General features: G+C 44.0%; 1 protein-coding gene across 3 annotated transcripts in view; it reads left to right on the forward strand.

Moving 5' to 3' along the window:
* The window catches only part of ABAT (4-aminobutyrate aminotransferase), a 186,239-nt gene that overhangs the window by 51,670 nt on the left and 118,950 nt on the right, over positions 1 to 15,619 (forward strand). For 2 of the 3 annotated variants that reach the window (XM_030577512.1, XM_030577513.1), the window contains one exon: positions 13,562 to 13,692. In XM_030577512.1, coding sequence (XP_030433372.1) covers positions 13,562 to 13,692 — 131 coding nt within the window. Of the gene's footprint in view, positions 1 to 13,561; positions 13,693 to 15,619 lie in introns of those variants that run through there. The other variant, XM_030577514.1, reaches the window with a different exon arrangement.

Genomic DNA, 15,619 nt, shown 5'->3' on the forward strand with positions numbered 1-15,619 from the left:
CAGTTATGCACCCACCTTATAGTAGCCCCATCTAAATTGTACTTTCCTAGCTTATCTATAAGAATATCATGCGAAACTGTATCAAATGCCTTACTAAAGTCTAGGTATATCACATCCACCGCTTCTCCCTTATCCACAAGGCTCGTTATCCTATCAAAGAACGCTATCAGATTAGTTTGACACGATTTGTTCTTTACAAATCCATGCTGGCTATTCCCTATCACCTTACCACCTTCCAAGTGTTTGCAGATGATTTCTTTGATTACCTGCTCCATTATCTTCCCTGGCACAGAAGTTAAACTAACTGGTCTGTAGTTTCCTGGGTTGTTTTTATTTCCCTTTTTATAGATGGGCACTATATTTGCCCCCTTCCAGTCTTCTGGAATCTCCCCCGTCTCCCATGATTTCCCAAAGATAATAGCTAGAGGCTCAGATACCTCCTCTATTAACTCCTTGAGTATTCTAGGATGCATTTCATCAGGCCCTGGTGACTTGCAGGCATCTAACTTTTCTAAGTGCTTTTTTACTTGCTCTTTCCTTATTTTCTCTTCTAAACCTACCCTCTTCCCGTAAGCATTCACTATACTAGACATTCCTTCAGACTTCTCAGTGAAGACCGAAACAAAGAAGTCATTAAGCATCTCTGCCATTTCCAAGTCTCCCGTTACTGTTACCCCCTCCTCATTGAGCAGTGGGCCTACCCTGTCCTTAGTCTTCCTCTTGCTTCTAATGTATTGATAAAAAGTCTTCTTGTTTCCCTTTATTCCCATAGCTAGTTTGAGTTCATTTTGTGCCTTTGCTTTTCTAATCTTGCCTCTGCATTCCTGTGTTATTTGCCTATATTCATCCTTCGTGATCTGACCTAGTTTCCATTTTTTATATGCCGCCTTTTTATTTTGTAGGTCACGCAAGATCTCAAGGGTAAGCCAAGGTGGTCTTTTGCCACATTTTCTATCTTTCCTAACCATCGGAATAACTTGCTTCTGGGCCCTTAATAGCGTCCCTTTGAAAAACTGCCAACTTTCCTCAGTTGTTTTTCCCCTCAGTCTTAATTCCCATGGGACCTTGCCTATCAGCTCTCTGAGCTTACCAAAATCCGCCTTCCTGAAATCCGTTGTCTCTATTCTGCTGTACTCCTTTCTACCCTTCCTTAGAATTGCAAATTCTATGATTTCATGATCACTTTCACCCAATCTTCCTTCTACTTTTAAATTCTCAACAAGTTCCTCCCTGTTGGTTAAAATCAAGTCTAGAACAGCTTCCCCCCTAGTAGCTTTTTCAATTTTCTGAAATAAAAAGTTGTCTGCAATACAGTCCAGGAACTTATTGGATAGTCTGTGCCCCGCGGTGTTATTTTCCCAACATATATCTGGATAGTTGAAGTCCCCCATCACCACCAAATCTTGGGCTTTGGATGATTTTGTTAGTTGTTTGAAAAAAGCCTCATCCACCTCTTCCGCCTGATTAGGTGGCCTGTAGTAGACTCCCAGCACGACATCACCTGTGTTTTTTACCCCTTTTAGCCTAACCCAGAGACTCTCCACCCTTCCGTCTCCTATGTCCATCTCCACCTCAGTCCAAGTGTGTACATTTTTAATATATAAGGCAACACCTCCTCCCTTTTTCCCCTGTCTATCCTTCCTGAGCAAACTATACCCATCCACACCAACATTCCAGTCGTGTGTATTATCCCACCAAGTTTCAGTAATGCCAATAATGTCATAGTTGTATTTATTTATTAGCACTTCCAGTTCTTCCTGCTTATTACCCATACTTCTTGCATTTGTATAAAGGCATCTAAGATACTGGTTTGATCTTGCCTCCCAGCTTCGCCCTGACCCTCCTTCCTCTCTGCCATTATAGCCTGTGCTCCCTCCTGTTTCCAACCCATCTCCCAGGTCTTGTTCCCCACTTACCTGTGGGCTTTGCTCACCTGTCCCCGTCGAACCTAGTTTAAAGCCCTCCTTACTAGGTTAGCCAGTCTGTGCGCAAATAAGGCCTTTCCCCGCTTCGAAAGGTGAACGCCATCTGTTCCTAGCAGTCCTTCCTCAAATAGCATCCCGTGGTCGAGGAAGCCAAAGCCCTCCTGGCGACACCATCTTTGCAGCCAGGCATTCACCTCCACGATGCATCTGTTTCTGCCCGGACCCCTACCTTCAACAGGAAGAATCGAAGAGAATACCACCTGCGCTCCAAACTCCTTAACCCGTACTCCCAGAGCCCTGTAGTCACTCTTGATCTGCTCAGCGTCACACCTCGCAGTATCATTTGTGCCCACATGGATGAGTAGCATGGGATAGTAGTCAGAAGGCCGGATAATTCTCGACAAAGCCTCTGTAACATCTCGGATACGGGCCCCTGGCAGGCAGCATACCTCCCGGGATGAACGGTCAGGGCGACAGATGGGTGTCTCTGTCCCCCTCAGCAGAGAGTCTCCAACCACCACTACCCTACGTTTCTTATCAGTGGTGGCAGCAGACCTCCCAGCCTTAGGGGTACGAGGCTTCACCCCCTTCACTGTTGGGGGTGATTTCTTCTCTCCTGTATCAAGAAGAGCATAATGGTTATCTTTTACCACAACAGGAGGGTTCGCAGCAGCGGTGGAGCACTGCCTGCTGCTAGAAGTAACCAGCTGGCTGTGTCCACCCTGAGCCTCCTCCTCCACTGGTGTGTCAGATACACCCTGAGGCATCTCCTCCTCCACTGGTGTGTCGGTAGTCCTGTCAACTGGGACAGCACCATCAGCTGTCTCCACATGGATACTGTCCAGGAATTGCTCATGGACATAGATGTTCCTCAGCCTGGCCACCTCCTCCTGTAGCTCTCCCACCTGCTGCCTGAGAGATTCCACCAGCAGGCACCTTTCACATTGGATGCCACCCCCAACCTGGATATCAGTAAGTGGAAATTGCAAATTACAGTCTTTGCAAGCCCACACCAGAATCTGGGTAAAAGCATCCATGCTTTGGTGCTCTGTCTGGCTACAGGCGCAGGTGGAGGAGACAGAAGCAGTGCTGGCACAGGTGTTGCGGGTCCTCCTCACCATTGTAAGCCTCCCTCTGTCAAACTCTCGCAAATTCCCGTCTACAGTTCCCTGTCCGCTCCTCTCTGCCCACAGATGCTGTCTGTGCTCCTCCTTCACCTGGAGAACTCCCTTGCAAAACTCCCTGTTAGCAGCTCCTGTGAGTTTTCAGATAAGGCTAATTGTTGCTTTTACCTTTTCACGTGTCTTTTCCAGATGAGCTTTAAAAGACAAGCTTCTCCCTAGAGTTACACTTCAGACAGGGCTCATTTCGGATCTGTTGATGGTGAAAGATGACGTTAAGTGGTTCCTCGACAGCTTTGTTGCTTAGGGAAAAGGCTCTTACTAAGCTTTTGGCGGCACTGGGGCAGAGCTTCCAGTACTGAAAGTATTCCTACATTATCTTGAAGCTGGTGGAGAGGGTGTCACTGATGTCAGTGAGGTCTTTGCCTGTACTGCAAGAGTGATGTTCATTTATGCTGATAACATATCCAAAATTGTGTCAGGTAAAGCATTAATATAGGTATTGTATAGTGAAAGGGGGACAACGCAGATCCTTGAAGTAAACCACCACAGAGGGCATGTGCTTTGCTGATCTGCCCATTCAAAAGGACACCTAGGTTACATTTGCTCAACATTGTGGCCAGGAGTCACATAGTGCTATGGTATTTGATGACCCTTGATGCCTTGGGCAATAGCCCATATCTCCATACTGCATCATAGACAGTGGATAAATCAGGCAGTGCTGTTTTGATTCTTACATTCTGCTGGCAGCCCCCCTCAATATAACTAGTAGTGGTGTGAACCTGGTTGCAGCAACTTCGTCCCAGTCCGAAACTGGCCTGTTCCTTTGGTAGCATGACTTCAAAGATGGGGTGAGATGGGCCAATAAAACCCTCTCCATTAACTTACAAGTTAACATGGGAATCTCTGTTGCTGACCTAAGAATCAGACAACAGACCATAATGAGCACCCTGGATTCCTCCAGGATAGACATCTTAAGTCCATGCCTGATGTACTTGGTGAGACCATATTTTGCATCATTCATGGTGACAACGAGTTCATAGCCATTAATTTTATATTTTACAGCTTGCTTATAGTCTGCAGCATGAGTTTCTTGCAAAGCAACAAAATCAGTGTCATTCTCCTTAAGAACTCTTAAGCATTAAGTTGGTACATACACAGCACTTGTTCTATGTTCTTTGATGCTGTCCTGGACAAGGGCTCTTAACAGATTTCACACTGCTAATCCTACGGGTAGATTGATTGATTGATCAATGTCTGGTAGCCTTTAATGACATTCGTTATGTTAATCAGTAACATGTAACAAGGTTAATAACGTGAAGGTTGTCAAGTTGCTATCATTCACTGGTGAAAAGGTGTATAACCTACTTCACAAGGGTGGTGATGGTTAATGAATGCCATGCATTTTGAGGCCCTGTATAAATAGTCTGTCTTTGATGTAGTTGGCAGGAAGTCATTAGATTCACCCACCCTTGCTCGGATAAATCTTGGGGAAGAACATGACTATGAGTAGAGGCTAGATGAACAAGCAATTTATTCTGAGAACTGGACCCAACCCTAACCCCCAGCTGTTTGCGAAATATACAAAAATAGTTCAGCCTTTGGGCTCTTTGTGAGTAATTTTTCCAGTATTATCTGTTCAATATTAAATATGATGGTGGTGTTACCTAACATCTACAAACAGGAAAGAAGTCTGATTTAATTCATTGGGGGACTTTTATGTGTTTTGGGGAAGGTTATGATGGGAATGAGGAAGGGGAGAGCCAGCAGGAGATAAACACTGAGGGAGATTTTGGATGCTTTTAAAGCTTTCCCTAGTCTCTTTTCCACAAGAGAATGTATTACATTTAGCTACATATATGGACCCTAGCTTTGAAAACAACTGAATCCTCATGCTCTAAAGAGAGATGTATTGGCTCTTTTGCAGACTTACTGTTCATGTTTTTTTCTTGTCACATTCACACAGAGTAATTCTGTTTTGCTTTCAGATGCACAATCTGTTTTGCAAAGGGTGCATTGAGATGACACATCTACATCTCTCTCCTTTTGGATTATTGTGTCTGTGGGTTGGGAGAACTGCTCTCATAAGTGCCACTTCCCTATCTAGGAGATAATATTTATTTGCAGTGTGAATGCTTGCATATACATATTTGTACATTATTCGGGACACTTTGTCTTACCATGAATATTCTTGTGAAGAAGTATTAAAAATGCTTGTATAGATCATCCTAGCAAATTCAGGGATTATTCCAAACAGTATTTATGAATCCTCTTTGCAGTATTTGCCTAGCTTCTAATTATGTCCCTTCTTGCTGTGAATAGTGCCATTCCTGACTGTTGACTCTAGGATCAGGAGCAGTTATCCTAGGTGATTTGGGGCTCGTCTATGCTTAAAATGCTACAGCAGCACATTGGCATAAAGAAGCAGCAGCTAGATTGATGGAAGAATTCTTCCATTGACCTAGTGCTGTCTACACTTTGCCCTCCCTTTTTTAAATTAAAATGTCACCTGACAACAGTGTACTGAATTATGAAATGAACTACTCATCGCAGCTTTTGGGTAAATATCTATCATATAAATGATCCAAGGTGCTTGGAAAAGGAGCTACTCTTTTGCTTTTTGGAGGTTGTATTTCCACTTCTGCCTTTAGGCATGTTGATGGAATGGTATGGTGAAGTTTGCACTGTGGCTGCCTGCTTGGAACCAGGTCAATGGCTAATGACAGAACTGAAGTCCCTAGGGCTGTCAGTCTTCCACCTTTCACCAGCACTAAATTTTCTACATGAAATTAAAAAGCCCTTCTTGCTCTCAGATCTGTGTTGGAAGTAAACGAACAGTGTGTGAGCTTGAGGATATGAACAGTTAACTCCTCGCATAGTGGCATGACTGCCAGGCCTGCCTACCAAAGTCAAGGTTTTTCAAAAGTGAGGGCAGCTAGAGAGCCCATTCTCTCCAAATTGTTCTGGAGATCTTTGGTGTAACTGCACCGCACTGCTTGTGCTGCAATTTACTAAACAACTTCATTGTTCCTGGTTAAATGGTTTTTCAGCAGTTGAGGGAGAAATGAATCTGCCCCCATGAATTTAAAACAGGTTCCTGTACTTTAAACAGAAAGAATGAGCTAGAAGGCTGCAGTCCGCAGCAACGATATCGTCTGTCTCACATTCTTGAAATATGTGTGTTTTACCTCCTTACTCTGGCACTTTTGCTGAACAGTGGTTTCAGATACAGATCCTGTGAACTCCATTCTGAAATGTAGATTTGTCTTGCAGGGTATGTTTTAGTAAAATGCAAAGTATTCCCAATACTAAACTGGGTTTATGTATTTAAAACAACAGGTAAACCTAAAATAAATAAAAACGTATGCCCTTAAGTTTACGTGCCTTGTAGAGTGAATTATACTGAGATTGCTTGCATTGATAGTGCTACACTGATGGGAAATTAGAAGAAAACTCCTAAATCAGACAGGATTCACAAATAGCAACAACTTAATGGACATTTAGGCAAATGTACCAATCAGTTAAAAGATACAGCTTTGTGAGAGGAGCTATGCATAATGGAAGTAGAGAGGGAGTTGGTTTTCTTTACTATATGATAAAGTATAATTAATCTGAAGAACAGGTTACCAAGGGAGATTGTGGCATTCCTGTTAGTCGAGGTTTCTAAGAACAGTTTAGGTGAGTACCCGTTATGAATAGTCTAAATATACTTATTCCTGCCTCAGCCTGCGGTTATATGACCTCTTGAGGTGCATTCCAGATCTATATTTCTATGATTAAGGCTGCAATTCTTTTACAAAGGTTGTAGAAGTCACTGATTCCATGACTTCAAGCTTGGGCACTCCACTGCCATCCGCACCGACTGTTGCCGGAGTGACCCAGGACCAGCTGGTACGGTGGTCCTGGCCAGCAGTGGCCAGTGCGGCTGGTCCTAAGGACCACCCATGCAGCAGTTCTGGAGAGCCCCAGGGGGATGTCTGAGCAGTGGTCCTGGGGGCTGCCCCAGGGCCAGCTGCACCGGCCGTTGCTCAGGCAATCCTGGGTAGCTGGCTCCTGGGACTGCTGGAACAGCGACCGATGTGGCTTACTCTGGGGAGTGCCCGAACAGCGGTCCCTGGGCAGCTGAAGTAGCAACCCTGGGGTGCCTGGAGGCCATCCAGAGAGTGGTCCCCAGTGGTAGGGTGACAGTCAACCCCCAGCACTGGAGCAGGCTCCCCCCTAGTGCAATGGAGCCCCAGAATTGGAGATTTAATCGGGGTATTTTTGGTAAAAGTCATGGGCAGGCTGTGAATTTTTATTTGTTGCCCCATGACTTGTCCATGATTTTTACCAAAAATACCTGTGATTAAATTTTAGCCTTATCTATGATATGATCTGACCTCAGGCTGCAAAATAATAAAACTTTTAAAAACAGCTGCCAAACAAAATTAAAGCAAGCTACTTAATTCTTAAACTCTCGTAATAATAATTTTGTGTTGTCTTCAAGGAGCTTTTACATAAAGCCAATACCATCTCAAAATGTAATTTTAAACATTGCATGAACATTATAACTTAAAGGATGCTAGATAGGAAATAATAAAATAAGATTCTGCCAGCAAAAATATGAGCTAATCTGTTCAGGGGAAACAGTTGGTAACACAGAGATTTAGTGGGAAGGAAGATGTGTGAAAAGCAATAATGCTGAAAGAGAACTAGGGGTGATAGTGGAAAAAAAGTAGATATGCAGTGTGATATGGCTGCAAAACTAAAGCCAGTGTGTGTTTGATCCGCATACACAGAAGCATCTCATAATTCAGAAGGAAGGTGGCTTAGACAAACTGCTGCAGAACATGCAGAAGGGATCAGTCCTGAGAGGGACTAGACTAGATGACCTAATAAACATAATAAATCCATTGTTTTTCCCCAAGTTAAATTTTAGCATTGTGCCATGGGTAGAACTTCATTGCCATGTTTTGTGTGTTGTTGTTACAGAAAATAATGGCCGATTACAGTTTAATTGGTTTCCTAGGGAAGTTTCTGAGGCAATGTCTTATCAAGCAAATTTAGTTAAGGGCTGTGAAGGAAACCAGGGATTACAGTAGTAAAGAACAAGTAGATAGCTCAGAGCTGTAAGATCCTGGCTTATGACTAGAGGGGGAGTGGGTGAGGACATGACTTTTTTTTTTTTTCCTGAAAACAATTCCCTACCATAGTGATATTGGGTTTTGACCCAGGCATGTGCCAGAAAAACAGAATATATCATAAAATCAATATATAAAGTACAATTCTGATACAGCACATGCTTAACGTTTTATACACTGGTGAGGGGTCTCATTTGAAGTAAATGGGAATACACAGTGTGTGAAGTTCAGCAGGTGTGTAAGTCTTTGAAGGGTCTGAGCCTGTATGGAGGAAATGGAGAGGAATTGTGATGGAAAATATTAATAGGCATTAAGGGAGACCAAATTAAATGAACCTTCTGCTGGAAACCAAGTAACTCTGCTTTCTACAAGTGGTAACTCCAGCTTCATTAAGCTCCTGATCACAAATTAATAAATGTATATCATAAGTATGATGGGGTGGACTAGGCCCAGAGGCCCCCTGCTGGAGGCGTCAGGGTCCTGTCATGCCCATCTGAGGAACGGAGCAGTGGAGCTAAGTCCTCTAAGTGGCCTAGAGAGGCTGCAGGGAGAAGCCAGTCAGTTTCTTCCAGGAGCCAGAGGAGTGCAGCTGATTACTCCTGGGGAAGTTTTGCGCCACTGTACATGCACAGAATTTGTTTCCCGCAGATTTTTGTTTCCTCGCAGAAAAGTGACTTTCTGATGGGGAAGCAAAGGGAAGCCACAAGAGCAGTCATAAAACCTTCCCCAGCAGTATGTTTTGGGTGCCAAGGGAACCCAGCAGAGAGGTAAATCACTGTGAGGCAGGGGCTGGGACTCGAAGACCCAGCTGGTGGTGCCTACCCTGCGCCAGACTCAGCTGCTAATTGCAGCTGGGCTGGGGAAGATGAGACTTTCTCTTCCCCTGCATGGCATCCGGGAATGTCAGACCCATCCCCAGATTTCTTTTCCAGCTGTAGTAAGCTCTGCAAACTCTCCCACCCCCACCCCCTGTGCTTCCTGTACCCATCACTCCTCAGCTGCAGGGGGAAGGATCACTGTACAGGGAGCTGCTCCCCCATCCTCCCAACCTCCATGCATCCAGCCCCCCTCATACCAAGACCTTCTCACCGAGCCTCACCCCCCCCTGCACATACCTAGAAACCCGCCCCCCAAAAAGCCTCGCTCCCTCTGCACCTGGATTACCCCAACAAGCCATCCATATCCAGTTGCCCACTCTAACCGAACCCCAACCAGCTGCACCTGAGCCCCACTCCCCCAGCATCTGGACGATTCCCACTGAGCTCTTTCCCTCCCGACATTCAGACCCTGCTGCTGAGCCACAACCACCTTTCATCTGGACTCCCCTGCAGAGTACTATTACCATTGCACCCAGAACCCCGCAACAAGCCCTGTGCATCCAGATTCCCCGTGCACCTGGATCCCTCACTAAGCCGCCCACACACAGATTGGCACCCCGCAGAACCCTCTCAACCCACATCTGGAACCCCCCACACTAAGCCCCTCAATACTTGGATACTGCCATGCTGAGCCTGCCTGCCCACACCTGGTGCACCTGGCACGGAGGGGCAGGGCCTGGGGTATTTCTGGGGCAGGTCCAGTCCTTGCGCTGTGTCAGGGTTTGACGCAGCCTCACCGCTGAGTCTGTGTCCCAGGAGGGGAGCTGCACCATGATCTCCCACCTCTGTGCAGCCAGTGGCCTATGCTCCCTGCTGCCACACTGGAGCCTCCCCATTTGACAAATAACATTTGCAGAATTTTAAAATACTGTGCACAGAATTATTAATTTTTAGTGCAGAATGCCCTCAGGAGTGGATGATGTTCCAGGCTGGCTAAAGGGAACTGCAGCACCATGGACAGTTCAGTGCTGGTGGATGGGGTTTGGGGGTGTGGAAGCACTCCTGGCTGGCTACTGGGCTGAAAACAGGAGGGCCCTTAGATAAGGGTGAAGCATCCATGAAGGCTGGGACGGTGGGGAAGTGGCCGAAGGAACTGAAAGTAATTTTGTTAAAGGGACAGGGTGGTGCGTGGCTGCTATTCTTGAGGTCCTTGGCTGGGACCCGGAGTAGTGAGTGGGCCTGGTGGTGCTGCCCCCCTCTCCTCCAATAGGCCACTGGGGAAATGGCCTACAATCGGACAGCGGTAGACACCCAGAAGGGGATCTGAACTACTTAGTGACCCAGCTGGGGCCAGAAGGACCTAGAAATGGCAAAACCATTGCCTCCAGGGAGGAAGCCTTGTGGGTACGACCTGATACCAGGGCTGGGACTGTTTAAAGACCACAGACACATCCAACCAGAAGAGGCGCTCATGAGAAGTGGGTGTCATGTCATTACAGTGAGTCTCTGACTTTTCCAAAGTACACAACAAATGTGTTTTCTCAGCTTGGCAAATTTTAAAATAGGTTTGATTTTAAATTTAACTATGTTTAATCTAAGTGCAACCAAGTGTCAGGCTGATTATCTTAGGGAAGACATAGGGGCTCTTTTCAATACAAAAATTGTCTTTCCGAATTAATAAACTCAGATTGGCAGAGACTGTCTGGAATTGTCAGAAAATACTGATGTGTAAAGTAAAGCAAATGCCATCTTGGATAATGGTAACATAGAGATTAAACTTCTGACGTTTTTAGTGTTTGCTAAAACATACTTTTCATCCATGCAACAATAAACTAGCAGCTTCCTGGGCATTTAGTCATAAGCGTAAGTTCCAATATTTTATTAGATGTATAGAAATGATATATGCAGTAAAGGCAGAATGCTTCTGTGAAAGAAGGCTGGAAAAGCAGATGCATTTTCATGGCCTATCACATAACAAGATATAGGTCTGTTCCCATGGTGACCTATGGAGGGTACAAGTGACCTTGCCTGTGAACTGCATATTTATACCTGAAATTTCGTAAAACTGTTCCAACAACTTCTGGCAATCAAGAGGAGGCCCATGAAAAGCAACAGCATAAGAATTGCCATGAGCTGTGTTGGGGAAGGGAAGCTGGTGGAAAGATATTTGCTGCACTTAGTCAAACATGAGTTCATGTTTTTAAGAATAAGATTTTAATTTAAATCCCCTTGCCCGCATTGGCTAATTGGTCTACAGTCATGAATGGAGATGATAGCTCAGCTAGACACTATTCCCATTACTGTAGATAATTCAGAGTAAAAAAACAGCCATATTACAGTCCAGGTCCAAGTCTTCACTAGCAAGGCTACTTAGACTGCAGTGTCTTCCCTTGGATACCTACCTGTGCGCTGCACTGTCACTGTGCCTCAGTGGGTCACAGCTGAGAATACCAGATTCAGGACAAGCTGACAGACTCACCCAAAACCAGTGGTTATTCTTCCATTTGGTATATCGAGCAAGTAACAAAAGTAAACTTCTGTCTCACTGCACTGGTTAGCAAGAAGTCAGAAATGCAGTCTCCTTAGGCATTCCAGCCCTTGTCTCACCACCCAGACACTGAACTCTATGATGAGTTATTGCTGAAAACCATCACATATGGGGTTCTCTAATCCCAAGAGATCAGCCACATAGCCAGGTCAGTATATAACTCAGATCTTACCCAATAATCACACTGTTGCCAATTCTTTAGCATCTAATATCTAAAGGTTTATGTATAAGAGAAAAGAAGGAGAGATTTTAAAAGGTTAAGGAAGTCATATACATAACAATCCATTGCAAAGTTCCTGGATCAGGTTTATAGCAGTGATATTACAGATTGCTGGCTTGTAAAGACTCTGGTAACTTCCAAAAAATTGGAAGCTCTTCAGTCAATATGCTCCTTTTAGTGTAAGTCCATAATGCAGAGATCAGAGCAGGAAAGAGTCAAAATGGGGATACTTCTACGGTCCTTTAGTATAACTTCTCCCATGTGGAGGGAATTCTCTCAGTCTTAGTTTGTGGAAAATTATAGGCACAAGATGGAGTCCACCGTCACATGCCCTTGCATGCTTTGATGACTCATAGGAGCAGCCATTACCTGTATTCTGGCTAAAGCATCCACAGGAAGGCTCGCTGTGCTGGATGAATTTCTTCTATGGCCCATTGTGAGAGTTACGTGTTCTTTAATGAGCCATCTACTTGAATGGTCCATTCACATTGTGCTGGCTATACTAGATGTAACTATCTTGTGGGTGTTACCCCAGGAACAAACACATTTGAAATACTGCTACATAGTCAATATTCATAACTTTAGATACAAAGATCATACATGCATACAAAAGGATAATCATACTCAGCAAATCCTAGCTTTCTTACCAGCACCTCACGTGATAATACTTTGTACAAGATTTGTTGCAGTTGTCCAGTAGTGGCAGTACTAATGATATAAATGATCATGTTCCAATCATACAGCATCACAAGCATCCATGGCTTTGGTGATTTAATTTGGTCTTTGAACTATCTGTAGATGATATTGAATGTTTTCAGGGGATTTGTTCTGCCCCCCATCTACCTCCTTCCTGAAGTCCTTTCCTTCATCTTGGCTTTGTAGCTTCTTTTGCAGAGTCTCTCTGGATGTGTTTTATTATATGAAGTCAAAAGGAAAAAAAGTCACAACCACGTCCCATAATTTATGATGAATCTAAATGACAAATCTCTTTAAGAGCCACAGACTAGTAACAATTTTTAATCAATATAGTTCCACAACAAAGCATGCCAGAGAGATAACATAAAATGAAAGGTGATCTTCTGTGCAAAAAGAGTCTTTTAGTGTTAGATGGTGGACCTTAGTTCATAACATAAAGGGGATCTTATATCTTGCTTGACGTTCGCAATTCCTGGAAGCACAAGAGTCACAAATTGTAAGTTGCCAACAAGAATTGAAGATACCACAGGGAGGCACTGTGGCTTAGTACATGGACTGGGAATTAGAAGACCTGAGTTCTGGTTCTGTCACTAGTTTGCTTGGTAACCTTGGCAAGACGCTCTGCCTGTACCTCAGTTTCCCCATGTGCAACATGGTAATAATGATACTGACATTTTTAAGAGCTTTGAGAGCTACTAATGAAAGTGCTATATAAGAGCTAGGTAAAAAAATATTATTGTTATTTTGTAATAATAATAAGGGGGAGGGAAATCCCCTTCTCTCAGTTAACTCATGGCTTGTTGATCTTGTTTCATGTTGCTAAAATGAGGTCCTCTGTGGCTGATGTAAATTGTAAGATTTGGTTTGGCATCCACGGGACTTGTAAGCCTTTATTAGGGATAAAAGGTATAGATGATGGCTCGGAGTCATCTGCCTGGAGAAGACGACGTCATCAGATAGGTTGTGTTCTCAGTCCTTGCACTCTCGTTAGATTCCAGCACCACCCCACTGTATTTGACATCCTTTCTGGCTCTCTCCATTTGGATGAGTGAAATGGTAATCGTGATGACTAGATCAATGGGAACATAAATAGTTTTTGTGTTTTTTTTCCAGAACATCACCTGGAATAAGGTGCTCTCTCCAGTTTGAGGTTTTTCTGGTTAAAGAAAGTAAAATGGCCTTGATGTTGCTCAGTCGACAGCTGACTTGTTCTCTGCAACAGAACTCCAGGCTGTTTGCATGCGGTGAGTATTGCCTTCATGCATATGTAAAATATTATCAATGTAATTTACTATTGCCAGGTTCTGTCTAATAGTCTTCAGTCCTCCAGATTTTGAAGAATTACCACTGCTTTCAGCAGTTTTAGCTAATGCTGCAGTCATAGCCCAGAAATGTCAGAAACAGTTGTTCTTAAAGACTGCAAGCAGTGGAAGAAATACTCAGTTAGGAGCTGTTTTGTGCTACAATAGAATTTTTACTAACTGAAACAAATCTTTTTTTCAAACACTGAATTCTGCTTTTATGGAACATCTTTCTGACATCGAACTGTGTGGACATGAGAAATCAACCATCAAAAGTGGCCTTTATTGTTTTTTTTTTTTCATGCACTTTATGTATGATCCTGCATTCCTTACTTCAGTGAAGTCAGTGGGAGTTTTGCATTAGCAAGAGCTCCCTTATTGAGAGCACATTACTTTTCTGACAGTGCACCAGGTAGCTATGTATTTCATGGAAGAGCTATATAAAGTGTCAAACTATTATCTGATCCTAGCTTTATAATGAAAAAGTTCTTGCTTGGATACTGCCTTGTATGTTAGTATACTATATAGAAATATTAAGCCTACAATCTCTTCAAAGCAAATATTAAACTCCTTGGCCCTCATGATCTTTTCTAAAGGTGTAGATTGAACTGGGTGTTGTATGATAGGTAAAACAGTATTAAAATTTAGATCCGGCATCTGTTTTTATCCAGTTTTATATCAAATAGAATTTGGACTGAAATGGCTGCTGCTTCTTTGCTAATAAATGTTAAACCTACCCTGAAAAAACCCAGACAAACAAAGAAGCCTCACCTCCACTCAAAAACTAAACTCCATGCTGAAGGAATTGACTTCCTTTCAAATGCTGTACTTCAGAGAACAGCTGACCTCTGCCTGACATACTCAGTCTATTCTTGTAACCATGTGACTGCATCAGGTCAATGCTGCAGTCAGGAAAATACAGTTGTATTTATGCCTGTGACGCACTGATGGTCTGTGTTTGTGTAAATCAGGGATCATCCAGTCAATAATGGACAAAGGAAAGTGCTTGGAGCAACCAAGCCCTTATTGGCTATCCGTGCTTTGAGTTCATTTGTGTCTTAGAATTATGCTTCCCAAACCAGGACAATAATTACACTGCAGTGGGGGGTGGGGGAGGGAGGAGAAGTCTGAGAGGTTTGGAGTAGTAGGTCATCCACCTCCATGGCATCCATGGGTCTGGGGATCCACTTTGGTGACAGTGTGATGAGGGTTGGGTTGGATGAGCACTGCCTTGTCTTCCTTGCCAGTCCACCACAAATGGCAGTAAATCTGCAGTAAATGGCTCCACCACTTCTCAGAAGTGTTCTCTCTATATTGGGGAACTTCCTTGAATGTGGAGAAGCCCCACCAGGGAGTTAGAGGGAAGAGCAGATGATCCTGGAACCAGGTATGGGTTCAAGGCTTCCACATGAGTAGTTCTGTGCTGTGAATGTATCCGCTGAGATTGAAGAATATAGGAGGCTTGAGGGCAAGCATCTGTAACCCCACCCACTTTTTGTGGTTCTCTGTCCCCTTCTAGTGGTGACTGGGCCACATCGAGATTGATGAGCCTACTACATCCTTGGCTAACAGAGTGGTGTCTTTTAGCTTAGGCAGTGGGAGCAGGCTCATGTTCTTAGAGGCAGAGATCATAGGTTTAATCCCTGCTGTTTAAAAGATACCCAGGAGCACGATGTTACAGCTCTCCACTCTGGAGAACAATATGTGGAAACCACCTTGAGTATGCCACCACTGAAACCCTCTTCCATAGATTTTCCATTATTATTAAGCACTCAGAGTGTGCAGTGCTGTACAGAACAGAGAAAGACCTGCCCCTGGGAGCTTTATTGATAATTGGGCCATAAATGTATTTCACTTGTGAGCTGAACAG

Source organism: Gopherus evgoodei, chromosome 10, assembly GCF_007399415.2.
Source record: "Gopherus evgoodei ecotype Sinaloan lineage chromosome 10, rGopEvg1_v1.p, whole genome shotgun sequence".
In the NCBI taxonomy this organism is placed as follows: domain Eukaryota; kingdom Metazoa; phylum Chordata; order Testudines; family Testudinidae; genus Gopherus; species Gopherus evgoodei.